Source organism: Arachis stenosperma, chromosome 9, assembly GCF_014773155.1.
Source record: "Arachis stenosperma cultivar V10309 chromosome 9, arast.V10309.gnm1.PFL2, whole genome shotgun sequence".
In the NCBI taxonomy this organism is placed as follows: domain Eukaryota; kingdom Viridiplantae; phylum Streptophyta; class Magnoliopsida; order Fabales; family Fabaceae; genus Arachis; species Arachis stenosperma.
In genome coordinates, this window is record NC_080385.1 from 32985565 (window position 1) to 33010169 (window position 24605).

The 24605-nt window shown below is 41.5% G+C and overlaps 3 protein-coding genes across 3 annotated transcripts; all 3 read left to right on the plus strand.

Annotated features, from left to right (window-relative positions):
- Nucleotides 1-2235: 2235 nt before the first annotated feature.
- Nucleotides 2236-3212, plus strand: LOC130949358 (uncharacterized). The gene is made up of 2 exons (XM_057878105.1): nucleotides 2236-2401; nucleotides 2539-3212. Exons 1-2 carry the CDS (start codon nucleotides 2236-2238, stop codon nucleotides 3210-3212), a joined length of 840 nt encoding a protein of 279 aa, XP_057734088.1.
- A 72-nt stretch (nucleotides 3213-3284) lies between these two features.
- On the plus strand, nucleotides 3285-17420 carry LOC130949359 (uncharacterized). The gene is made up of 6 exons (XM_057878106.1): nucleotides 3285-4025; nucleotides 15717-15785; nucleotides 15909-16076; nucleotides 16173-16316; nucleotides 17091-17141; nucleotides 17250-17420. The coding sequence occupies exons 1-6, from the start codon at nucleotides 3285-3287 to the stop codon at nucleotides 17418-17420; spliced, it is 1344 nt and encodes a 447-aa protein (XP_057734089.1).
- Nucleotides 17421-23337: 5917 nt separating this feature from the next.
- LOC130949360 (uncharacterized) lies at nucleotides 23338-23820 on the plus strand. The gene has a single exon (XM_057878107.1). The coding sequence runs from the start codon at nucleotides 23338-23340 to the stop codon at nucleotides 23818-23820; it is 483 nt and encodes a 160-aa protein (XP_057734090.1).
- Nucleotides 23821-24605: the final 785 nt, after the last annotated feature.

The following is a 24605-nucleotide window of genomic DNA, read 5'->3' on the forward strand; positions in this document are numbered from 1 at the left end:
CTTTGATGTTATAGAACCCAACTCTCTTGAAGGAGAAGATTAATCTTGTCTCCTTGAACATTGGGTGTGGTGAGATTCTCAACCCTAGTAGAATTTATTGTTCTATGATGTTTGGATATTGACTTGCTGTGTTTGGGTATGATAATTGTGGCTTAGGTGGTGTGTATGTGAATATTGAAGCTTGATTGAGATTTTGGAAAGCTTGAAAAAGGGCTTTGGTGTGCTAAAAATCTTTTCTTGGAGGTGTTGGGACCCTGAGAGTTTGTGTAAGAGTGATTTGGAAGTGCTCCGGTTGAGCGGGGGAAATCGGCTAAGGTATGGTCTCGGTTTTCTGTATCTAAAATATAATGTGGTGTGAAAACTTAAGCTAGAGACCCTAAGATAGGGATTGAATTGTTGATGTTGTTGAATGGTTGAGATATATTGTGTGGTCATATATGTGATTATGAATATTGGTGCCTTGATGGTATGATGTATGAGAAATATGAATGTTATGATATATGCTTGATGATTGATTGAGGTTAAATTATGGGTGAAACCATGTTGATGGTGAGTATGATATTGATTATGTGTAATGATGGTTAGTTGGAAATGGTGATGTTAGAAATTGGGATGAGGAAGAATATATGACATGGAAATGTGTTGAAATTAGGTATTTGATTGAGATGGGTTAAAATGGTGCGTTGGTGGTTTTGTGAATTTTGGTAAGAATGTGAATATATAAGTTGAGGAGGCTTGATGTTGATTTTTGGTATGTTTTGGGTGATTTTCAAAAGGGTTGAAATTAGTTTGTTTTGAAAATGGCACTTTGTGGTTTTGTATGACATGTAGTTTTTAGGCATACTTTGACGGAGCATAACTTGGACTCCAGATTCTCGATTTGTGCCAAACTTGTTTAGAAATGAAATTGGATCTGAGATGTTTATGCCGTTTGAAGAATGGGTGAAAAATGATTTGAAACGAAGAAGTTATGCCCATCAGAAGATTGGGGTTTGAAACTGTAAATTCTGCAGCTTTTAACTTAGAAAAATTTTTGGCAGAACGCACCCCCACGCATAGGCATGGTTGACACGTACGCGTCGGTGTGCTGCATCAGTTGCCCAGCCAAAATTCCCAAGAGTTGTGCCTAAGTTGTGCTTGTTTTGTGAATTTTTTGAGATTGTCTAATTGACTGCATATTACTTGCTAATTGCCTAAATGTCGTATCTGTTTCCTATTTGTATATCTCTTGTCTGATATAACTGTGTTTGCCATATTATACTCCTGCTGGTGGTTGGGAGGTTTGAAGAATTTGGAAAGGGAAGTATTAGTTGGACTGAAGATCTTTAGTCAGTTGCCATTTGTGGTTTAGCCTGTTTATAAGCTTTGAATTATCTGTTGGAAGTTCTAGGATTGCCTTCACCTTTTCCAGTACATTACATGTTGGATATGTGGGCACTATTACCATACTGAGAACCTCTGGTTCTCAGCCATGCAGATTTTGAGGTTTTCAGATGCAAGACGTGAGGCTTCTCGCTGAAGCATGTTGGAGACTTCTGGATTAGCGAAGATCCTTGGTTCTCAGGACTTTATTTTGGTTTTATATTTTTTGATACTTTTATCTCCACTAAATAATACATACTATGTTGACTCCTCTTAGAGGTGGCTTTGGAGATTAGGTTTTGTAATTCGCCCTTTGGGGTTTCCTTTGGGTTTCTTGCTTTATATATTTGTATATATTGCTATGCTCGGACCGGTTATCTTCGTAACCGGGTCTTGAGTTTTGATATTCGTGTTTTTGGCACTTCTTTGTATATATATATAATCTCGCATTAGCTTATCCTTTATTTGTTACGTTTTCGATCGGAGTGTTGCGCTTTCGAGTTACAATTTTGTTTTACCGCTTTTTCTTCAAAGGCTCCTAGTTATAATCATTTTTCACACTACTATACGTATTAAATTTTATTTTAGAGGTCGTAATACCTTGCCATCTTTGAATTATGACTTAAGCATAAGACTTTGTATGGTAGGGTGTTATATTATGGTATCAGAGCAGTTCATTCCTATAGAGCCTGAGGGACGGACTGATTATGCTTATGTGCATTCTCTATATGTGTGTTTATGTGCTATTAGAATATCTAACTGATATACCTGGTATAAACATTCATGAGCTTGCATTTGGGACTTGAAGCACTAAACTTCCGATATTGAGACTGATCAACTTGATATCGATTGTTTGGTGTGTATAAGAACTAGATGGCGCCTCGTGAACGCGGTCGAGGTCGTGGTAGAGGTCGTACTAATCATGAGGGGCCGGGGATCAACCCAAATGACCCGGTAAACTTTATGACAACATTGGAGAACATCGTTGCTGCTATGCAGGCCACTGTAGAGGCTCTTGGGCAACAGATGAACAACTATGGCAATGACAGAAGTGGAGCTCAGGGCCCGATGACATTGACAACCTTCTTGATCAGGCTATGAAGTGAGCACTGCAAGCGCAAATGGTATCTGAGGGGTAGTGTATTGAGTTTGCTACCTATTTGCTCACCGGGGAAGCATCGCATTGGTGGCGAGGAGTCCGACGTCTCCTGCAACAGGGTGATGACTATATCACATGGGATGCCTTTCAGGAGGAGTTCTATAAAAAGTACTTTCCAACTTCTGCCAGGACAGTCAAGGAACTTGAGTTGCTGCCGCTGAAGCAGGGTACTATGTCCGTATCTGAGTATACTGACAAATTTAACGAGCTGTTAAGGTTTTCCCGTATGTGTCAGTGGACTCCGGTAGACTATGAGAAATGGAAGTGTATTAAGTATGAAAGAGGACTCCAGAGTGATATCTTTAGCTCAGTGGGACCAAGGGAGATCAGAACTTTCTCCGAGTTGGTGAACAAGAGTAGGGTTGTTGAAGAATGTGTGAAAAAGGCAACTGCAGAGAGAGGAAGTCATAGGGGACCATTCCCACATAACCGAGGGAAGAGCTTTGCTCCTAGAGGTCCGCCTTTTAAGCGGGGAGGCTCTTTCAAGAGGGCCAACAACAACAACAACTCCCAGGGGAAGGGATTTGGGAAGCAACCTCAGAATAAGCAAGCATGTGCTAGGTGCGGAAGTCACCATCCGGGAGCCCCGTCCAAGGCCGGGTGGAGCTTGTGCTATTCTTGTGGTAAGGCGGGGTATAAAGCCGCAAACTATCTGGAGAAGCAGAAACAAGGTGCAGGGAGAGCACAGTAGCCTGGTCAAGTGTTCACCACCTTAACTATAGGTGCCGAGGGATCCAAGACACTTATCCGAGGTAACTGTGAAATGGCTGGCAAAACCTTAAATTCTTTATTTGATTCGGGAGCAACACATTCATTCATTGCATTCGAAAAAGCTAGTGAGTTAGGATTGAAGATTGTAGTTTTAGGTTATGACCTAAAGGTGTATAATGCCACCCATGAAGCCATGGTAACTAGGCTAGGATGCCTGCAAGTTCCATTTAGGATCAAGCAACATGACTTTGTCCATAATTTTATCTGTTCGCCGATGATCGATCTTAATCTTATCTTAGGACTGGACTGGTTAGCTGAGAACCATGTCCTGCTCAACTGTTCTGCAAAATTGGTGTACTTGATGCCTGAAGATACAGAAGGAACAGTTGTATTGAATAGTTATTACTTGAATTCGATAATGGTGAATTGTTCAGGAACTGAATGTCAGGGTATCTTGTTGTTAACCACAGGTGTTTTGGGTGATGATCAAAGATTGGAGCAAATTTTGGTTGTGTGTGAGTTTCTGGAGGTGTTTCCCGACGATATTGATGAATTTCCACCTAACCAAAAAGTTGAATTTGCTATTGAGTTGGTGCCTGGGGCGGGACCAATATCGAGTGCTCCTTATAGGATGTCAACGCTAGTAATGGCCGAGGTAAAGTCTCAGTTAGAGGATCTATTGGGTAAGAACTTTATCCGATCAAGTGTTTCCCTGTGGGGCGCGCTAGTGCTACTGGTAAAGAAGAACGACGGGAGTATGCGGCTCTGTGTGGATTACAGACAACTGAACAAGGTTACTGATGAGCGGATAATTTGTATGCTTTTTGGCATTGTTTTTAGTATGTTTTTAGTATCTTTTAGTTAGTTTTTAGTATATTTCTATTAGTTTTTAATTAAAATTCACTTTTCTGGACTTTACTATGAGTTTGTGTGTTTTTCTGTAATTTCAGGTATTTTCTGACTGAAATTGAGGGTCCTGAGCAAAAATCTGATCCAGAGACTGAAAAGGACTGCAGATGCTGTTGGATTCTGACCTCCCTGCACTCGAAGTGGATTTTCTGGAGCTACAGAAGCCCAATTGGCGCGCTCTCAACGGCATTGGAAAGTAGACATCCTGGGCTTTCCAGCAATATATAATAGTCCATACTTTGTCCAAGATTTGATGGCCCAAACCCGCGTAGCAATCCGGCCTCAGAAATTCCAGCGTTAAACGCCGGAACTGGAATAAAAGTTGGAGTTAAACGCCCAAACTGGCATGAGAACTGGCGTTTAACTCCAGAAAAGGTCTCTACACGAATTTCCTTTATTGCTCAGCCCAAGCACACACCAAGTGGGCCAGGAAGTGGATTTTTCTGTCATTTACTCATTTCTGTAAACCTTAGGATACTAGTTTACTACTTATAGGACCTTTTTACATTGTAATCAGTACCGGATGTGACCTTATGACATTGTACACATTTTCTTCCACAGCATGAGTTTCTAAACCCCATGGTTGGGGGTGAGGAGCTCTGCTGTGTCTTGATGGATTAATGCAATTACTACTGTTTCTTATTCAATCATGCTTGCTTCCATTGTAAGATAACACTTGTTCTTAATCCGGATGAATGTGATGATCCGTGACAATCATCATCATTCTCAACCATGAACATGTGCCTGACAACCACCTCTGTTCTATCTTAGATTGAGTAGTTATCTCTTGGGTTCTTTAATCGGAATCTTCGTGGTATAGGCAGGACCTGATGGCAGCATTCAAGAGAATCCGGAAGGTCTAAACCTTGTCTGTGGTATTCTGAGTAGGATTCAATGATTGAATGACTGTGACGTGCTTCAAACCTGTAACCTACTGGGCGTTAGTGACAGACGCAAAAGAGTGATTCTATTCCGGTAGGGGAGGGAACCAAACCGGTGATTGGCAGCACTGTGACAGAGTGTGTGCATTAGCTTTCACTGCGCGGATGGGAGGTAGCTGCTGACAACAGTGAGACCCTACACGAGCTTGCCATGGAAGGAGACATGCGTGTTTGATGAAGAAGACAGTAGGAAAGCAGAGATTCGGAAGATGGAGCATCTCCAAACCTCAACCTATTCTCCATTACTGCAATACAAGTAACCATTACATGTTCTTTTGCTTTTTACAATCAATCCTGATAATTTCTGATATCCTGACTAAGATTTACAAGATAACCATAGCTTGCTTCAAGCCGACAATCTCCGTAGGATCGACCCTTGCTCACGCAAGGTATTACTTGGACGACCCAGTGCACTTGCTGGTTAGTTGTGCGGGATTGCAAAAGTGTTATTGCAATTTCGTGCACCAAGTTTTTGGCGCCGTTGCCGGGGATTGTTCGAGTTTGGACAACTGACGGCTTATCTTGTTGCTTAAATTAGGACTATTTTATTTTTTTTTTGGTTTAGAGTCTTTTAGTTGAGTCTAGTTTCATATTCTAAGTTTGGTGTCAATTGCATGCTGTTGTTTTTCTTTTGATTTTCGAATTTTTCTTATTCTTAGTCCCTTTTTAATTCACAAAAGTTCTAAGTTTGGTGTCCTCTTTGTGTTTTCCTTCAAAATTTTCGAAAATTTAGTGTTTGATTTTCTAAAAATTTTAAGTTTGGTGTCTTTTTGTGTTTTTCTCTTTCCTCTTTTTAAGAATCAAATCTTTTTCATAAAAATTTTTCAATCATATCTTTTTAATTGCTGTTTTCAAAATCTTTTTTTTTACTAATTGATTCAGTTCTCAATTTGCTTTGATCTTATTCTCTTTTGATTTTTGAATTTTCATTTTAATTTTCCTTTATTTTATTTTCTTTTTTTTCGGTTATTTCAAAAAAAAAAAATTTAAAAACAAACAAAATTTATCTCTTTGCAATTATTCTCATTTCCCTTTTGTCCATTATGGACTTAAGTGGAATTAATCAGTCCAAGAGGACTCTGGGGTCTTATGCTAACCCCATTACAGCTGCATATGGGAGTAGCATCTGTATACCTCCCATCAAAGCAAGCAGCTTTGAGCTAAACCCTCAACTCATTATCATAGTGCAGCAAAATTGCCAGTATTCCGGTCTTCCACAGGAAGAACCTACTGAGTTTCTGGCACAGTTCTTACAAATTGCTGACACAGTACATGATAAAGATGTAGATCAGGATGTCTACAGACTATTACTGTTTCCATTTGCTGTAAAAGATCAAGCTAAAAGGTGGTTAAATAACTAACCTACAGCAAGCATAAAGACATGGAAACAGTTATCAGACAAATTCCTGAATCATTTTTACCCTCCAAAGAGGATGACACAGCTAAGGCTGGACATCCAAGGCTTTAAACAAGAGGATCATGAATCCCTTTATAATGCCTGGGAGAGGTATAGAGGTATGCTAAGAAAATGTCCCTCTGAAATGTTTTCAGAGTGGGTACAGTTAGACATTTTCTACTATGGGCTTACAGAAAAAGCTCAGATGTCTTTAGACCACTCAGCTGGTGGATCTATACACATGAGGAAGACAATTGAAGAAGCTCAAGAGCTTATAGACACTGTTGCTAGGAACCAATATCTATACTCTAGCAATGAGTTCTCTCCAGAAGAGGAAGTCATGACAGTAGTCACTGACTCTAATCCTCAAGAACAGGTAATGGAGCTTAATCAACAACTACTCCTGATGACAGAACAGTTAGCAGAATTTAAAGAGATGCTCAATGAAACTAAAGTTGCTAATAAAAGCATAGAACTACAGTTGAGTCAAGCAAAACAGCAAATATCTAAACAGATAACAGAAGAGTGTCAAGCAGTTCAATTGAGGAGTGGAAAGACCTTGAATAACACTGTTCAAAAGAGCAAAAAGCCAAATAAGGAACAAATGACAGAGGACAACCAAACCACTGTTCAAAATCCCTCTGAGGACAGTAAGAGCCCAGAGAGGAATATTGGCGTTCAAACGCCAGAAAGGGAGGGAAAGTTGGCGTTAAACGCCCATTCCTTGCCCAGTTCTGGCGTTCAAACGCCAGAAAAGGAAGGGAAGTTGGCGTTTAACGCCCAAACTTCACCCATTCCTGGCGTTCAAACGCCAAGGGAGGATCAGACACCTGAGAGTGCTGACAGTAATCCCTCTAACAAGGCTTCTTCAACCACTTCTGTAAGGAATAAACCTGCAGCATCTAAGGTTGAAGAATATCAAGCCAAGATGCCTTATCCCCAGAAACTCCGCAAAGCGGAACAGGATAAACAATTTGCCCGCTTTGCAGACTATTTAAGGACTCTTGAAATAAAGATTCCTTTTGCAGAGGCACTTGAGCAAATACCTTCTTATGCTAAGTTCATGAAAGAGATCTTAAGTCATAAGAAGGATTGGAGAGAAACTGAAAAAGTGTTTCTCACTGAAGAATGCAGTGCAGTCATTCTAAAAAGCTTACCAGAAAAGCTTCAAGATCCTGGAAGCTTTCTGATACCATGCACATTGGAAGGCACTTACACCAAGGTAGCCTTATGTGATATTGGAGCAAGTATTAATTTAATACCTGCATCCACTATCAGAAAGCTTGGGTTGATTGGAGAAGTCAAACCAACCAGGATATGCCTCCAACTTGCTGATGGCTCCATTAAACACCCATCAGGCATAATAGAGGACATGATTGTCAAGGTTGGGCCGTTTGCCTTTCCAACTGACTTTGTGGTGCTGGAAATGGAGGAGCATAAAAATGCAACTCTCATTCTAGGAAGACCTTTCCTAGCAACTGGACGAACTCTCATTGATGTACAAAAGGGGGAAGTAACCTTGAGAGTCAATGAGGATGAGTTCAAGTTGAATGCTGTAAAAGCTATGCAGCATCCAGACACACCAGAGGACTGCATGGACGCTGACATTATTGACTCTCTGGTAGAAGAGATCAATATGGCTGAAAGCCTAGAATCAGAGCTTGAGGACATCTTCAAAGATGCTCAAACTGATCAGGAAGAGCCAAAGGAGGCAAAGGAATTTTCGAAAATTCCTCAGGAGGAGGATAAGCCTCCTAAGCCTGAACTCAAACCACTACCATCATCCCTGAAATATGCATTTCTGGGAGAGGGTGACACTTTTCCAGTGATTATAAGCTCTGCTTTAAATCCACAGGAAGAGGAAGCACTGATTAAAGTGCTAAGGACACACAGACAGCTCTTGGGTGGTCCATAAGTGATCTCAAGGGTATTAGCCCAGCTAGATGCATGCACAAGATCCTGTTGGAGGATAATGCCAAACCAGTGGTCCAACCACAGAGGAGGCTAAATCCTGCCATGAAGGAGGTGGTGCAGAAAGAGGTCACTAAATTACTGGAGGCTGGGATTATTTATCCTATTTCTGATAGCCCCTGGGTGAGCCCTGTCTAAGTTGTTCCCAAAAAGGGAGGCATGACAGTGGTTCACAATGAAAAAAATGAACTGGTCCCTACAAGAACAGTCACAGGGTGGCGCATGTGTATTGACTACAGAAGACTCAATACAGCCACCAGAAAGGATCATTTTCCTTTACCATTCATAGACCAAATGCTAGAAAGACTAGCTGGCCATGATTACTACTGCTTTTTGGACGGCTATTCAGGCTATAACCAAATTGCAGTAGATCCCCAGGACCAAGAAAAAATAGCATTCACCTGCCCTTCTGGCGTGTTTGCCTACAGGAGAATGCCTTTTGGTCTGTGCAATGCACCTGCAACCTTTCAGAGGTGCATGCTCTCTATCTTCTCAGATATGGTAGAGAAATTTCTGGAAGTCTTCATGGATGACTTTTCAGTATATGGAGACTCATTCAGCTCCTGTCTTAACCACCTATCACTTGTCCTGAAAAGATGCCAAGAGACTAACCTGGTTTTAAACTGGGAGAAATGTCACTTTATGGTGACTGAAGGAATTGTCCTTGGGCACAAAATTTCAAGTAGGGGAATAGAGGTGGATAAGGCAAAGGTAGAGGTAATTGAAAAATTACCACCACCTGCCAATGTTAAGGCAATCAGAAGCTTTCTGGGGCATGCAGGATTCTACAGAAGGTTTATCAAGGATTTTTCGAAAATTGCTAAACCTCTGAGTAATCTGTTAGCTGCTGACACACCATTTGTGTTTGACACACAGTGTTTGCAGGCATTTGAGACCCTAAAAGCTAAACTGGTCACAGCACCAGTCATCTCTGCACCAGATTGGGCATTACCATTTGAATTGATGTGTGATGCCAGTGATCATGCCATTGGTGCAGTGTTGGGACAGAGGCATAACAAACTTCTGCATGTCATTTATTATGCTAGCCGTGTTCTAAATGATGCACAGAAGAATTACACAACCACAGAAAAAGAATTACTTGCAGTGGTCTATGCCATTGACAAGTTTAGATCCTACTTAGTGGGATCAAAGGTGATTGTGTACACTGACCATGCTGCTCTTAAATACTTACTCACAAAGCAGGATTCCAAACCCAGGCTTATCAGATGGGTGTTGCTTCTGCAAGAGTTTGATATAGAAATAAGAGACAGAAAAGGGACAGAGAATCAAGTAGCTGATCATCTGTCCAGAATAGAACCAGTAGCTGGGGCGTCCCTCCCTTCTACTGAGATCTCTGAGACCTTCCCAGATGAGCAACTCTTTGCCATTCAGGAAGCTCCATGGTTTGCAGATATTGCAAACTATAAAGCTGTGAGGTTCATACCCAAAGAGTACAGTTATGTGCAGAGAAAGAAACTAATTTCAGATGCCAAGTACTACCTTTGGGATGAACCATATCTCTTTAAGAGATGTGCTGACGGAGTGATCCGCAGGTGTGTACCCAGAGAGGAAGCACGAAGGATCCTATGGCACTGCCATGGATCACAGTATGGAGGACATTTTGGAAGTGAGCGAACAGCCACTAAAGTTCTCCAGTGCGGCTTCTACTGGCCTACTCTCTATAAAGACTCCCGAGAGTTTGTGCGTAACTGTGACAGTTGCCAAAGAGCTGGTAACCTGCCTCACGGATATGCCATGCCTCAACAAGGAATACTAGAGATAGAATTGTTTGATGTATGGGGAATTGATTTCATGGGGCCATTCCCACCATCATACTCAAACACTTACATTCTGGTGGCAGTGGATTATGTATCTAAATGGGTAGAAGCAATTGCTACACCCACTAATGATACCAAGACTGTGCTGAAATTCCTCCAAAAAAACATTTTCAGCAGGTTTGGCGTCCCCAGAGTGCTAATCAGTGATGGGGGCACTCATTTCTGCAATAAACAGCTATACTCTGCTATGGTTAGATATGGAATCAGCCATAAAGTGGCAACTCCGTATCATCCACAGACAAATGGGCAAGCTGAAGTCTCTAACAGAGAGCTAAAAAGAATCCTGGAACGGACTGTAATGGCCCGAAGAAAGGATTGGGCAAAGAGCTTGGATGATGCTCTGTGGGCATACAGAACAGCATTCAAGACTCCTATAGGAACCTCTCCATACCAATTGGTGTATGGGAAGGCCTGTCATTTGCCTGTGGAACTGGAACATAAAGCCTACTGGGCAACCAGATTCCTAAACATGGATGCACAGTTAGCTGGTGAGAAAAGACTGCTCCAGCTAAATGAGCTAGAGGAGTTCAGACTCAATGCCTTTGAAAATGCAAAAATTTATAAGGAAAAGGCAAAGAAGTGGCATGACAAGAGATTGTCAACCAGAGTCTTTGAGCCAGGACAGAAAGTTCTGCTCTTCAACTCCAGGCTCAAACTGTTTCCAGGAAAACTCAAGTCCCGGTGGAGGGGTCCGTATGTGATTACAGGAGTATCACCATATGGATATGTTGAGCTTCAGGATATTGATTCTGACAAGAAGTTCATTGTTAATGGACAGAGGATCAAACACTATCTTGAAGGAAATTTTGAGCAGGAATGCTCAAAACTGAGACTTGAGTGATTCTCAGTGAAAGTCCAGCTAAAGACAGTAAAGAAGCGCTTGCTGGGAGGCAACCCAGTCATTAGGAAGTTGTATGATTAGTTCTTACAGAGGCAAGTATCAAAAATGAAGGAATTCACAGAGTTACAGAAGGATTCAGCTAAAAAAGCAGAGAAAATGAGCTTACTGGCGAAAAAACGCCAGTAAGGGGCATTTTGGGCGTTAAACGCCAGAATGGGTACCATTCTGGGCGTTTAACGCCAGGAATGGTGCCATTTTGGGCGTTAAACGCCAGAATGGGCACCATTCTGGGCGTTTAACGCCAGGTGAGCAGCATCCTGGGCGTTTTAGAAAAACGCCCAGTAAGGAAGAATTTCTGGCGTTTAACGCCAGCCAGGGTACCTGGCTGGGCGTTAAACGCCCAAGTGGGGCAACAGATGGGCGTTAAACGCCAGAATGGGTGCCATTCTGGGCGTTTAACGCCAGCTTGGTGGGGGGACCACAATTTTGTTTTCAAATCAGATTTTTTTCAAACTTTCCTTTTCTCACCCATACTTTTCTACAAAATCACACTTCAATCATTCATCATTCACTTTCAAATCTTCAAAAATCAAAACCATTCTTCAAATCTATTTCAAAATAATCTCAAATCTTCTTCAAAAACTCACCCTTTTCTCAAATATTTTTCATATCTTTTCAAATTTCCTTTCAAATCTCTCTTTTGTTTTCGAAATTCTACTCCCCCCACTCTATAAATGAACGTTCCTCACCCCTCCTTCCTCACACCATTCGAATTTTCTCCCCCCTCTCTCTCTTATCTTCTTTCTTTTCTTTTTGCTTGAGGACAAGCAAAACCTCTAAGTTTGGTGTGCTTTTCCGTGATCACTAAGCCAAGATTCATCAATATCATGGCTCCCAAGGGAAAACAAACCAACTCAAGAGGAAAGAAAGAGACTAATCCAAAGAATCTTTGGAATGAAGAGAAGTTCTTAACCAAAGAACATGAAGACCATTATCACAAAATAATGGGTCTGAGGTCAGTGATCCCGGAAGTTAAATTTGATCTGAAAGAAGATGAATATCCGGAGATCCAAGAGCAAATTCGAAACAGAGGTTGGGAAGTTCTGACCAATCCTGAGACAAAGGTTGGAAGGAACATGGTTCAGGAATTCTACTCAAATCTGTGGCTAACAGATAAGCAGAGAATGACTGGAACTGCTTACCATACCCATAGAACCATGGTCAGAGGGAAAGTTATATACTTCCATCTGGACAAAATAAGAGAAATATTCAAGTTGCCTCAACTGCAAGATGATCCTGATTCCTTTAATAGGAGGATGGTGAGAGTAGATAAGGGGTTGGATCAGGTTCTAGAGGACATATGCCTCCCTGGAACTAAGTGGATAACCAATTCTAAGGGTGTCCCAAACCAACTCAAGAGGGGAGACCTCAAACCAATTGCAAGAGGTTGGCTAGACTTTATTGGGCATTCCATATTGCCCACTAGCAACCGTTCTGAGGTCACCATCAAGAGAGCAGTGATGATTCATTGCATTATGCTTGGAAAAGAGGTGGAGGTCCATCATGTGATTGCCTGTGAGATTTACACAATTGCAAATAAGAATTCCACTGAAGCCAAATTGGCTTATCCAAGCTTGATTTCATTGCTCTGTAAAGAGGCTGGGGTGAAGATGGGGGTAGATGAGTTCATACCCATTGAACACCCAATCACCAAGAAGTCAATGGAAGGACAAGTGCAAGACAACTCCATCAAGAGGAGGGCGCAGGAATTCCTCCCTGAATTCCCAAGAGTTGACTACTGGTCCAACCTAGAAGCATCTATTAACAAGTTGCAAGAGACTATGGAGCAACTGAAGGAAGAACAGCAGAATCAGAACTGCATGCTCTGCAAATTGCTGAAGGAACAAGAGAAGCAGGGGCGTGAAATTCAAGAGATGAAACGCCAAAAGCTCTCCTCTCAAGCTGAGGGAGCATCCACTTCTCAAAATCAAGGTTGTTGAGTTCTAACTCTGTGAAAACCTCTATCATTAGGAGCCTATTATTTTTCGTTTTTTTTATTTATTATTTTTAGTCTCATTTTATATCTATATTTGAGTCTTGTTCTTAATTAATAAAATTTAAGTTTATGCCTTAAAGCTATGAATGTCCTATGAATCCATCACCTCTCTTAAAAGAAAAATGCTTTAATCACAAAAGAACAAGAAGTACAGGATTTCGAAATTTATCTCTGAAACTAGTTGAATTAGTTTGATGTGGTGACAATACTTTTTTGTTTTCTGAATGAATGCTTGAACAGTGCATATGTCTTTTGAATTTGTTGTTTTAAGAATGTTAAAATTGTTGGCTCTTGAAAGAATGAGGAGAAAGAGAACTGTTATTGAGGATCTGAAAAATCATCAAATTGATTCTTGAAGCAAGAAAAGCAGTGAAAAAAAAAATTCGAAAAAAAAAGAAGAAAGAAAAAGAAAAGAAAAAAAGAAAGAAAAAGAAAAGAAAAAAAAAGAGAAGGAAATAAAGTTGTGATCCAAAGCAACAAGAGTGTGCTTAAGAACCCTGGATACCTCTAATTGGGGACTTTAGCAAAGCTGAGTTACAATCTAAGAAGGTTCACCCAATTATGTGTCTGTGGCATGTATGTATCCGGTGGTAATACTGGAAGACAGAGTGCTTTGGGCCACAGCCAAGACTCATACACTGGCTATGTTCAAGAATCAATGTACTTAACTAGGAGAATCAATAACACTATCTGAGTTCTGAGTTCTTATAGATGCCAATCATTCTGAACTTCAAAGGATAGAGTGAGATGCCAAAACTGTTCGGAGGCAAAAAGCTACTAGTCCCGCTCATCTAATTGGAGCTGTGTTTCTTTGATATTTTGGAGTCTATAGTATACTCTCTTCTTTTTATCCTATTTTGATTTTCAGTTGCTTGGGGACAAGCAACAATTTAAGTTTGGTGTTGTGATGAGCGGATAATTTGTATGCTTTTTGGCATTGTTTTTAGTATGTTTTTAGTATCTTTTAGTTAGTTTTTAGTATATTTCTATTAGTTTTTAATTAAAATTCACTTTTCTGGACTTTACTATGAGTTTGTGTGTTTTTCTGTAATTTCAGGTATTTTCTGACTGAAATTGAGGGTCCTAAGCAAAAATCTGATCCAGAGACTGAAAAGGACTGCAGATGCTGTTGGATTCTGACCTCCCTGCACTCGAAGTGGATTTTCTGGAGCTACAGAAGCCCAATTGGCACGCTCTCAACGGCATTGGAAAGTAGACATCCTGGGCTTTCCAGCAATATATAATAGTTCATACTTTGTCCAAGATTTGATGGCCCAAACCCGCGTAGCAATCCGGCCTCAGAAATTCCAGCGTTAAACGCCGGAACTGGAATAAAAGTTGGAGTTAAACGCCCAAACTGGCATGAGAACTGGCGTTTAACTCCAGAAAAGGTCTCTACACGAATTTCCTTCATTGCTCAGCCCAAGCACACACCAAGTGGGCCAGGAAGTGGATTTTTCTGTCATTTACTCATTTCTGTAAACCTTAGGATACTAGTTTACTACTTATAGGACCTTTTTACATTGTAATCAGTACCGGATGTGACCTTATGACATTGTACACATTTTCTTCCACAGCATGAGTTTCTAAACCCCATGGTTGGGGGTGAGGAGCTCTGCTGTGTCTTGATGGATTAATGCAATTACTACTGTTTCTTATTCAATCATGCTTGCTTCCATTCTAAGATAACACTTGTTCTTAATCCGGATGAATGTGATGATCCGTGACAATCATCATCATTCTCAACCATGAACACGTGCCTGACAACCACCTCTGTTCTATCTTAGATTGAGTAGTTATCTCTTGGGTTCTTTAATCGGAATCTTCGTGGTATAGGCAGGACCTGATGGCAGCATTCAAGAGAATCCGGAAGGTCTAAACCTTGTCTGTGGTATTCTGAGTAGGATTCAATGATTGAATGACTGTGACGTGCTTCAAACCTGTAACCTACTGGGCGTTAGTGACAGACGCAAAAGAGTGATTCTATTCCGGTAGGGGAGGGAACCAAACCGGTGATTGGCAGCACTGTGACAGAGTGTGTGCATTAGCTTTCACTGCGCGGATGGGAGGTAGCTGCTGACAACAGTGAGACCCTACACGAGCTTGCCATGGAAGGAGACATGCGTGTTTGATGAAGAAGACAGTAGGAAAGCAGAGATTCGGAAGATGGAGCATCTCCAAACCTCAACCTATTCTCCATTACTGCAATACAAGTAACCATTACATGTTCTTTTGCTTTTTACAATCAATCCTGATAATTTCTGATATCCTGACTAAGATTTACAAGATAACCATAGCTTGCTTCAAGCCGACAATCTCCGTGGGATCGACCCTTGCTCACGCAAGGTATTACTTGGACGACCCAGTGCACTTGCTGGTTAGTTGTGCGGGATTGCAAAAGTGTTATTGCAATTTCGTGCACCAGTTACAATAAAGAATAAGTATCCACTGCCGAGGATTGATGATCTCATGGATCAGTTATAAGGAGTTGGGGTTTTCTCCAAGATCGATTTGCGATCCGATTATCACTAGATAAGAGTGAGTGGTGAGAACATCCCTAAGACTGCTTTCAGGACTCGTTATGGTCATTACGAGTACACTGTAAGGTCTTTTGGATTGACAAACGCTCCTACAGTGTTTATGGATTATATGAATAGAGTGTTACGTCCGTTTCTGGATAAATTCGTTGTTGTCTTCATTGATGACATACTGATTTATTCTAAGAGTGAAGAAGAGCATGCAGAACACTTGAAGATCGTGTTGCAGATACTAAAGGAAAAGAAACTCTATGCGAAATTGTCCAAATGTGAATTTTGGAAGAGTGAGGTGAAGTTTTTGGGTCACGTGGTGAGTAAGCAAGTGATAGCAGTAGACCCATATAAAATGGAGGCGGTAATGAATTAGGGGCGACCAACTTCAGTGACTGAGATAGGGAGTTTTCTGGGCTTAGCTGGTTACTACCGGAGGTTCATTAAAGGTTTTTTGCAGATAGCTTTGTCATTGACAAGGTTAACCCGCAAAGACACACTATTTGTTTGGACTCCTGAGTGTGAGGAGAGCTTTCAGGCGTTGAAGCAAAAGTTGACCACCGCACCTGTGTTGGTGTTACCTGAGCCAAATGAGTCATTCGAGGTGTACCGTGATGCCTCACTGAAGGGTCTAGGGTGCGTGCTGATGCAGCATTGTAATGTGGTGGCGTATGCCTCACGTTAGTTGAGACATCATGAAGTTAATTATCCTACGCACGATTTGGAGTTCGCTGCTGTTGTGTTTGTGCTAAAAGTTTGGAGACATTATCTCTATGGGGTTAAGTTCCAAGTCTTCTCTGATTACAAGAGCTTGAAGTATCTCTTTGATCAGAAAGAGCTTAATATGAGACAGAGGAGGTGGATGGAATTACTGAAGGACTACGACTTTGAGTTGAATTACCATTCGGAGAAGGCGAATATAGTGGCGGATGCGTTAAGTCGGAACTCTTGTATGCTGCTTGGATGATGCTTCATGAAGAGGAGTTGCTCAAGAAATTCGAGAGTCTGAGGATTGGTGCTCAGGAAATGGCTAGAATTCTGTGTTTGAGTCAATTATAGATCTCAAGTGATTTTAAATCCGAACTCCCAAAGGCACATGAAAATGATGACGTGTTACCGAAGGTGCTACCAGCTATTGAGCAAGGGAAGCAATGGAGAGTGTCGGAGGATCAAGATGGGTTATGGAGATTCAAGGGTAGGATCATTGTGCCTGATGTTGGCACTTTGCGGCAAGATATCTTAAAAGAAGGACACAAAAAACGGATTTTCTACTCACCCAGAGAGTACTAAGATGTACCACGATTTAAAGGCGAGGTTTTGGTGGCCGGGTATGAAGAATGATGTAGCGGAATATGTTTCAAAGTGTTTAACCTGTCAGAAGGTGAAGATTGAAGACCAGAGACCTGCCGGGATGTTGCAACCTTTAGAGGTTCCACAATGGAAGTGGGAAAGCATAACAATGGACTTTGTGTCGGGATTGCGAAGAACTAGGGCCGGTTTTGATGCTGTCTGGGTGATTGTGGACTGACTGACAAAGTTAGCTCACTTTTTACCCGTTTGGATGACTTACACCCTTGAAGAGCTAGCACGGTTATACGTAAAGAAGATTGTGAGAATTCATGGTGTCCCTGCTACTATAATCTCTGATAGAGACCCTCGTTTCACTTTGAGGTTTTGGGGTGAATTTCAGAAAGCTTTCGGAACCTAATTAAGCTTGAGCACAGCATACCATCCTCAAACAGATGGTCAATTCGAGAGGATGATCCAAACATTAGAAGATATGTTGAGGGCTTGTGTTCTAGATCAGCCGGTGAGATGGGATCGATATATGCCACTAGTGGAGTGTGCGTACAATAATAGCTACCATGCGAGCATCGGAATGGCTCCGTATGAGGCTTTGTATGGGAGGAAATCTCAAACTCTACGATGTTGGTATGAAGCTGGGGAGAAAGGCTTGTTGGGCCCCGAGATGATAGTGAGACCACTGAACAAGTCAAGAAAATTCGAGATAGGTTGCTTACTGCGTAGAGTCGTCAGAAGAGTTATGCCGATCAGAGGCGGAAGCCCTTGGAATTTGAGGAAGGAGACCTGACGTTAGGATTTTTGCCAGTAAAGAATGTCATAAAAACAGTTGCGTTGTAGATATAGTCTCTAAACCGACAAAAATCCCTTCGTACAAATGTTTTGGGTGTCACAAGTAACAAACCCCTTTAGAAATTGTTAACCGAGTATTCAAACCTCGGGTCGTCTTCTCAAGGAACTGCGAGGAAGTATGTTCTTATTATTGGTTATAAAGGTTGTAATCGGGGTTTAGAAGGTGAGAAGCAAGTAATTTAAATGATGAGTGAATTAAATGGCAATTAAAAATAAATAATAACTGTAAAACAACTCTTGGCAAGATAAGGGAATTTAGAGGTCTAACTTAGTTATCTCTCTCAACTATAATGAAAGTTGAATCTAAACTCCACTTGGTCAACCTTTACCAGGGCAATAGAAAGTCAAGGGACTAATTAAATTGACCTTTGAATCCTAATTATTTCCTAAGAAAATGTTAGGATTATTCAGGTTCAGCTCAATTAGCAAGATAACGATTATTAATTACGTTGAGTTTAAAAACTGTTGAGTTACTAAATTCTTGATCAGAACCAAAAGGGAAAAAAGTAAAATTGCTGGAATAATAAAAATATCCTTAGATGGGAAGCAATGGCAACTTAATTCAAAGAGAACAATTATAAACTGAAAATACCTCAATTATCATTAATTCAAAGAACAATCCGTGACATGGGAGAAATTCATAAATCAAATTATAATAATCAATTCAAATGTTGGAATAAATAAATAAAAGTAAAACTTAAAATAAAAGAACATTAAACCTGGGATCCAGAGTTACTCTTAAAACAAGAAGAAATCCTAAATCCTAAAAGAGAGAGAGAACCTCTCTCTAGACTAAATCTAAATCATAGAAAAAAACTAGAAAATTGGCGAGCTCCCCCTGAATGGATGCATTCCCCTACTTCATAACCTCTGGTCTATGCCTTCTGGACTTGGATTTGGGCCAAAAAGGGCCTCAAAACTCGTTATGAGTGTTTTCTGCAATTTCTGGTGCGTGGCCTCTGTCACGCATCCGCGTGGGTCACGCGGTCGCGTCATTCGGAGCTTTTCCTTGCCACGCGGTCACATCAGTCATGCGACCGCGTCATGTGCGTTCTGCTTAAGACACGCGGTCGCGTCAGTCATGCGGCCGCGTCGCTGCTGATTCGTGCTTGGCACGCGATCGCGTGGATACCAGTTTCCTTAAAGCTCCGTTTTGCTTTCTCCTTTCCTTTTAGTATGTTTCCTTTTTCATCCTTTAAGTCATTCTGCCTTAGAAAATCTGAAACTACTCAACACACTAATCACGACATCGAATGGAAATAAAGGTAATTAAAATAATTAATTTTCAAAGCTTAGGAAACATGTTTTTCACAATATGACATAATAAGGAAGGGAAAGTAAAACCATGCAATTAATGTGAATAAGTAGGTGAGGGATTGTATAAATCACTCAAATTAAGCACAAAAGATCTCATGAAATATGGGTTTATCAACCTCCCCACTCTTAAACACTAGCATGTCCTCATGCTAAATCCAAGGTAAATAATTAAGGTTAAAGTGATGGAATGTTATGAAATGCAACCTATTCTGAATGCATCTACCTAATGAGTCATGCAATTCTAATTTATCAACTCATATATAAAGCCTACATGTAGTTAAATTATTTCGCATTCTCAAGGAGTTATATATACATATATAGCTAACCCTCAAATAATAACGCAAGTGAGATGAGAAAGAAAACATTAAAACTTGCAAGACAATTATTAATTTGAATAGAGATAAATGTTAATGAGCTATTGAATCCTTACTGGATTTTGTGTTTACTCTCTAATCACTCAGTGTTTATTGGGTTAATCACTCTATTCTTCTTTTTATTCTTCCCTTCTATAACCTTGTTTTTCGTCTAACCAATCAATTATAGAACATAGTCATACCAAAACTCATGAGGTCTTTAATCAAGGTTGTAATGGGGTCAAGGTAAAGGTAAGGATATATGTATAAGGCTAAGTGAGCTAATAAGTGAATCCTTAATTAGACTAAGATCTCACCTAACATACATATTTAGTAAAATAATGCTTCTTTACCTATTCTCCCTATTTTCTCACTTTTGATGTGGCATGCTCATGTTTCAGTTCTTGTTTTTATCCCATGTGCATTTATTTTTATTTTGCATTGGGGAGTTCTTTTTGTATACCTTTTTATTTAGATGTTGAAATTTTTTTTTAATGCACATGGTAATTGAATCACTTTGATTTTCTCATGAGCATGCTTCCCAAATTTATTTTTATTTCTTTTTAACTTTCCTAACCCTTTGTTTCTATCACTCATGTTCCCAAAAGGTTTCCCACATTTTACTCTATTAATAATTTTCTATCTTAAGCTAACCAAGGATTCACTTGGGATTTTCTTTTATTTTTCTGCTTAAGGCTAGTAATTTGGCTAAATAGAATAAAGAGGTTTTAAAAGGCTCAAGGGGGCTAACAAAGGTGATGTAAAAGGTAGGCTAATCTGGGGTAAGTGAGCTAAAATCAAATAATGGCCTCAATCATTATTTTGGGATGTACCTATATTCTACAATCGGATATATAGACTAAAACAAAGTAAAGAACACCAGAATAAGAAAGAAGGTTGGAACACACAGGAATAAAAATTATGGTTTGAATGTAACCATACAGTTAAGCTCAAAACTCACAGGCTATATGTTCTCTAGCTGAAAAATCATTTATCACTTATGTATGTCATGCAGGTTTAAAAATTCTCATTATTCTCTTAAAAAGTAATTTAGGGTAGCCTTTGAAATTTTAATGTTTCTCCTTGATAAAATGTTGTCAGTTTAACTACATCATGTAATGCTATATATACAAGGTTTTATGGATCTAAATTTATTATGTTCAAGTTCCTAGCTTACTCTTTATTATTTTTATCAATTTAAACTAAGCTATAATTAAGCTATCTTATGTCAAAAGGGTAAACTATACTAATTGATCCACTGATAAGTTAGAATTGCAACTAAACTAATGAACTAAATAACTTAAAATATGAACTAAAAATGCAAAATGCAGAAAATAGAGTAACAATACACAAGTAGCAATGTATAAGTACTTAGAAAATAACAAATAAAAGAAAAAAGAGAAAAATACCGAAAAGTATCCAAAATAAAAGAAAAGTATGTAGTGGTTCACCAAGATAAATGCTAGAGATGGCGACCTCCCCACACTTAAAATGAAGTATCGTCCCCGATGCTCAATCAAGCCGGGTGTGAAGGAGTGTCATCACTGGTAGGGATGGTAGCTGGGGTCTCCGTGGCGGTGGTGGGCTGAGAGTCTGGCTGCTGTAAAGGGGGGACTGACTGGAGTGGGATCTCCAGATCTGCAACCTCAAGCTGGGGCATAACCTCCTGATGCGGGGCAGCCTGCTCTGTGGCTGCCTGCTGATGAGTCTCCTCCTGGAAATGAGTCTCTGCCTGGGAATGAGGCTCCTCCTCGTGCTCATCCTCCTCCTCCTCTGATGGCTCTGATGGAGTGTTGGGCTCGGAGGGGATGTCGGCGCCCTATCTGATCATCAGCTTCAGATGGGAATAGCGTCGCCTGCTGTGGCGCTCCAATCTCTCATACCGGCGCCTGTTACGGCGCTCCATCTGATCAAGCTGGCGGAATAAACGGTGCACGAGTCCATAAACCGGCTCAGAGGCAGGTGGAGGTGCAGTGGTAGCAGCAGGGGCAGCTGGGGCAGCTGTGGATGAAGAGGGTCCAGCAGACGGAGGGGCTGTCTCATCAGTAGCAGTGACAGGTGGTGGTCTGTAGCCCAAAGCAAGGAAGTTCCTGCTGTGCGGGATGATCTTCCTGCAGTCCGCTGCTGGTGGTCGCTTATTGGCATCCTCCCAAGGTACATCAGCCTGACGGCCTAGCCGTGTAACTAGATAAGGAAAGGGGAGGGTGCCTTGAACGTGGGCCCTGGCCATATAATGCCGGATAAAACGAGGCAAGTACAGGTCCTTACCTTCCAGCACACACCAGAGGAGGGTAATCATGGCAACCGGGATCTCAGTCTCATGAGTACTCGGCATCACATAGTTGCTCAAGATCTGATGCCATAGCCGAGCCTCATCATTCAAGTACACTCTCTTGATCCCTCTAGGCATGGTAGTGTCCTGACCCATCTCCCAAGGAACTGTCGGGTCGAGAGCTATCCGTGCCTTCACGGCATCCCAATCAAACTGCATCTGACTCATGTCCTCCTCAGCCTTTGAAAAACCATCAGGCTGATCGGATTTAGCTGGGAGCTGGAGGATGTCCTCTAAGGCCTCTTCGGTGACCAAAATTTGTTTTCCTCTCAGGTTTACGACATCTAGGGTGGTGAGGTAGTAGTTGCAATAGAATTCCCGGACCCTAGATACGTTGACCTCTGTCAGTGTTCTTTCCAGAAAGAACCAGCCCCTGTGCTTGATTTGCTCAGTGGTGTATTGCTGGAGGGCTTCTGGAATCTTCAAGGAACGTTCCAGGTATAGATTTCTGGAGTTTGCAAAAGTCGGGTACTTCAGCTCACAATACCGGTTTGCAAATTTTATAGGATCAGTCGAAGGGAGCAGCTGGTCAGCTTTTTCCTGCTGTGTGAAGTTCTTCTCCCGCCATGAGGAATCGTGCATTAGAGCAATGATGGACTGGGAGGAAGCTCCTCGCTTGCGCTTGCCAGTAGCCTTACCTTTGCCTTTCCTTTGTGAGGCAAACATCCTAAAAAACAGAAAACCAGGAAATGGATAAAATAGGAAAGCAAATAGGCAATGCAAACAAAGGGAACTCAAAGCGGTACGGGAGAAATAGAATAAGGAAAATGAGTAATTGAAATGTGAATGAATTAATGTTAAATGGAAAGAGAAAAATCAATATGCCATAGTGAGAAAGTTAGAGGAAAGTGAAAATAATCAGAAAAGAGATCAAAAGGGTTAGTATGGTTAGGATTTGTAAAAGAAATTAGTAAATTAAAATCAGTGAGTTAGTAAAGTGCGGGTTAAAGTAAGTGGCATAGAGAAAAAAAAACCATATAACAAGGATTCACAGGTAAGAATAGAAGTACTCATAATTGAACAAGCAGTTTATGAACCAGGAAATCAAAAAGGATAAGATAGTCTGCCATAGCATTTATGTAATGGTTTGGGTAAAGCAGAGTAAAACAGATTTCAGAAATGCCAAACCAAAACATGAATGAAAACAATTTAAAAAAATTTGGGCAGCATTCCGGCTAAAATTGGATTGTCCCGGAAAATAAACAGCAATCATATCAGTTCATATGAATTAAAGGAAAGCAAGCTGCATGTACATGGATATAAAATAAGCATAAAAAACTCAATGTAAACAGCAGCAACATATAAGAAAGCAGCATATGAATCATGAATATAGCAGCAACAAATTTGCACATAGGATAAAACAGAAGTAAGAACAGTGCAAGTAAACAGACCTAGATCCACGAACTACAGCCGAAGCTACCTAACAACCTAAAAATCCACTACAACATGCAAGTCTAGCTATCCTAATTATGAACATAAACGGAGTAAAAAAATACAGAAAAGTGACGAATGGACAAAAATGGTTGGGTGTTGCGGAACCTGGTAAGCGGAAGGGGTGGAACAGGGGAGAAGGTGTCTGCAGCGGCGTCCGGCGCGATGGTGGTGCACGGCGTCACGGTGGCGGCGGAGGGGGGATATTACGGTTAGTGAGAGAGGAAGAGGATAGGGGAGGGGAGGGTGGTGGTTGCTGCTGGCTGAAGGGGGTGGGTGGCGGAGAGGGGGGCGCGGCGGGTTGGCCGGCGGTGGAGGGCGGTGGCTGCGGTTGGCAGTGGTGGAGAGGGGGGAAGAGAGGAAGAAGGAAGAAGAGAGAAGGGGAGGGGGATGGTACGGCGGTGGCATCTGGGCGGCGGCGGCGTCGGGGTGGTGGCGTGGCGGCTGGCCGGCGGTGGCTGGGGGAAGAAGAAGAGAGAAGGGGAAGAGGGTTAGGGGTGAAGGGGGGGCTGCGCGACTGATAGAGTTCGCGTGGTTGGGGGGGTTATATTATCGAATCCACGCGGCCGCGTGGTGCACGCGGTCGTGTGATTGGGATGAAAATGGGGATGATGCGATCGCGTGGATCGCGCGATCGCATGAGAGGGGGAAAAGAGGAGTGACGCGATCGCGTGGGTCTCGCGATCGCGTCGCTGGAATTCGTGCTAAACGCACGACTCCAGCGCCGTTTCAGCGCAACTCTCTGTCTCCTTTTGGGGTGATATGCAATCTATGCGACGCGATTGCGTCGCTCACGCGGTCGTGTGGTATTGGGGTTGGGTAAGTGACGCGATCGCATGGGGCATGCGATCGCGTGGGCCAATTTGTGCGAAACGCACAAGAGCCGCACGATTCCAGCCCAACTTTCTGTTCGTTGGATCCTTACGCCGATATATATATCACGCGGCCGCGTGGATCACGCGATCGCATGGGTGGTGTTTTTCGCGATATGACGTGATCGCATGGGGCATGCGGTCGCGTCGTGCAACCCTTTTTTTTGTTTTTTTATGCATGAAAAAATGCAGAATACAATGACTATCATGAATGCTTATGCATGATTCCAGGTTTAATAAATTAAAATAAAAAAGGAAAAATGAAAGCAATTAACAAGAAATAAATTGAAAAAGAAGCGACCATACCATGGCGGGTTGTCTCCCACCTAGCACTTTTAGTTAAAGTCCTTAAGTTGGACATTGGAAGAGTATCTTGTTATGGTGGCTTATGTTTAAATTCGTCCAAAATTTCCACCAGTGCTTGGAATGCCAAT

Bases quoted from the DNA above. Each gene is read 5' to 3' on its own strand.
- LOC130949358 (XM_057878105.1), top strand. From the start codon at position 2,236: ATGGCGCCTCGTGAACGCGGTCGAGGTCGTGGTAGAGGTCGTACTAAT. The intron at 2,402-2,538 runs GCAATGACAGAA...TCACCGGGGAAG, and splicing joins GCAACAGATGAACAACTATG to CATCGCATTGGTGGCGAGGA.
- LOC130949360 (XM_057878107.1), top strand. From the start codon at position 23,338: ATGAACATAAACGGAGTAAAAAAATACAGAAAAGTGACGAATGGACAA.
- LOC130949359 (XM_057878106.1), top strand. From the start codon at position 3,285: ATGGCTGGCAAAACCTTAAATTCTTTATTTGATTCGGGAGCAACACAT. The intron at 15,786-15,908 runs GTAAGGTCTTTT...ATTTATTCTAAG, and splicing joins ATGGTCATTACGAGTACACT to AGTGAAGAAGAGCATGCAGA. The intron at 16,077-16,172 runs GTAATGAATTAG...GGTTTTTTGCAG, and splicing joins ACCCATATAAAATGGAGGCG to ATAGCTTTGTCATTGACAAG.